General features: G+C 33.0%; 1 protein-coding gene across 1 annotated transcript in view; it reads right to left on the reverse strand.

The window, feature by feature from the left end:
* Positions 1 to 881: 881 nt before the first annotated feature.
* LOC107461152 (probable pectin methylesterase CGR3) overlaps positions 882 to 1,174 on the reverse strand; it is a 2,399-nt gene continuing 2,106 nt past the window's right edge. The window contains exon 7 of the mRNA XM_052253265.1: positions 882 to 1,034. Coding sequence (XP_052109225.1) covers positions 882 to 1,034 — 153 coding nt within the window. The remainder of the gene's footprint in view (positions 1,035 to 1,174) is intronic.

A 1,174-nucleotide genomic window follows, 5' to 3' on the forward strand; every position in this document is an offset into this window, starting at 1 on the left:
ACGGAAATTTCATTAACATTATTAGGATAATAATTTATAAACTTTGAACTTTTCTGTTAAGAGTTTTAAAAGCTTTAAGGATTCGTTGATTATTACTTTTCAACACCTAATATTAAGAACGTTGAGGTATCCTTTGTGGCAGTCAATGACTCAAGGAATGGACTTATATATCGTGATCCTAGAGGCAGATTCGATCGGTATTTCCTAAAGATAGTTGGCTGAATAGTTTTTTTTCCCCCTTTCTTCTGGACGGAAGCAGTAGCTTAATAGTTTGTGTTTTTGTTTTAGCTTAGCCTCTAAAGTTTCAAGGTGCATACCAAAAACGAGGTTTAAAAAGATATGTAGCAAATTTGAATAAGAATTGAGTCTTTTTGCTCAAAATATGGAGTGAAGACTGAAGAGTAAGCAACTAAGGGAAAAAAAAGGAAGGAAAACACTTCACTTTAGTTGAATACTAGAATCCAATCAAATATAGAAGCAACAAGTAACTATAAAAGATTTGACTATTCCCAATTTTTCATCAGCAACGATTTAGACTTTAGAGACAAATTAAAAGGAAAATGAATGTGGTGATTCATACGAGATTAAAATTTATAACTCAAGGAGAAAAATGCCTTTGAGTATAATAATTAGACCCTGTGAAGTTTAGAACACCTAATAATTCAACCCATAAATTAACTGTTTCATCCTTTACCACAAGGTGCGGTATTTCAAACAATAGAAACCTATTACATTCAACAACAAAAAGCTACAACATCTATGACCAATAAATATCAAAGAATTGAATTGCTTTCAAAGAAGAAAGACTATCAGATATAAAACGGTGGAAGAAGCATCCATCAGGAGCCTCAATTCTACAAATGAACCATGTTGTAATTAAGCTAACTGAGAGACTTGAGGTGGAATATCTGACATCTTGGAACGTAAGAACCCTGTTTTGAAGCCTGTTCAAACTTCTTGGTAGCAGCTTCATTTTCCTCTAAGTTAATTTGTTGGAAAAACTTGACCCACCAGGATGAACTCCTCATCTTAGCCTGAACCAAATGCAAATCCGTTAGTATTTGTTATCCATAATTTACAGCATTAAAATGTTTTACACAAACATCCAATCAGATCTATAAGTGATAATGATGCAGCAAGAAAACCGCAAATAACAATAAAATGTACTTACCGC

Source organism: Arachis duranensis, chromosome 8 (assembly GCF_000817695.3).
Source record: "Arachis duranensis cultivar V14167 chromosome 8, aradu.V14167.gnm2.J7QH, whole genome shotgun sequence".
Taxonomy (NCBI): domain Eukaryota; kingdom Viridiplantae; phylum Streptophyta; class Magnoliopsida; order Fabales; family Fabaceae; genus Arachis; species Arachis duranensis.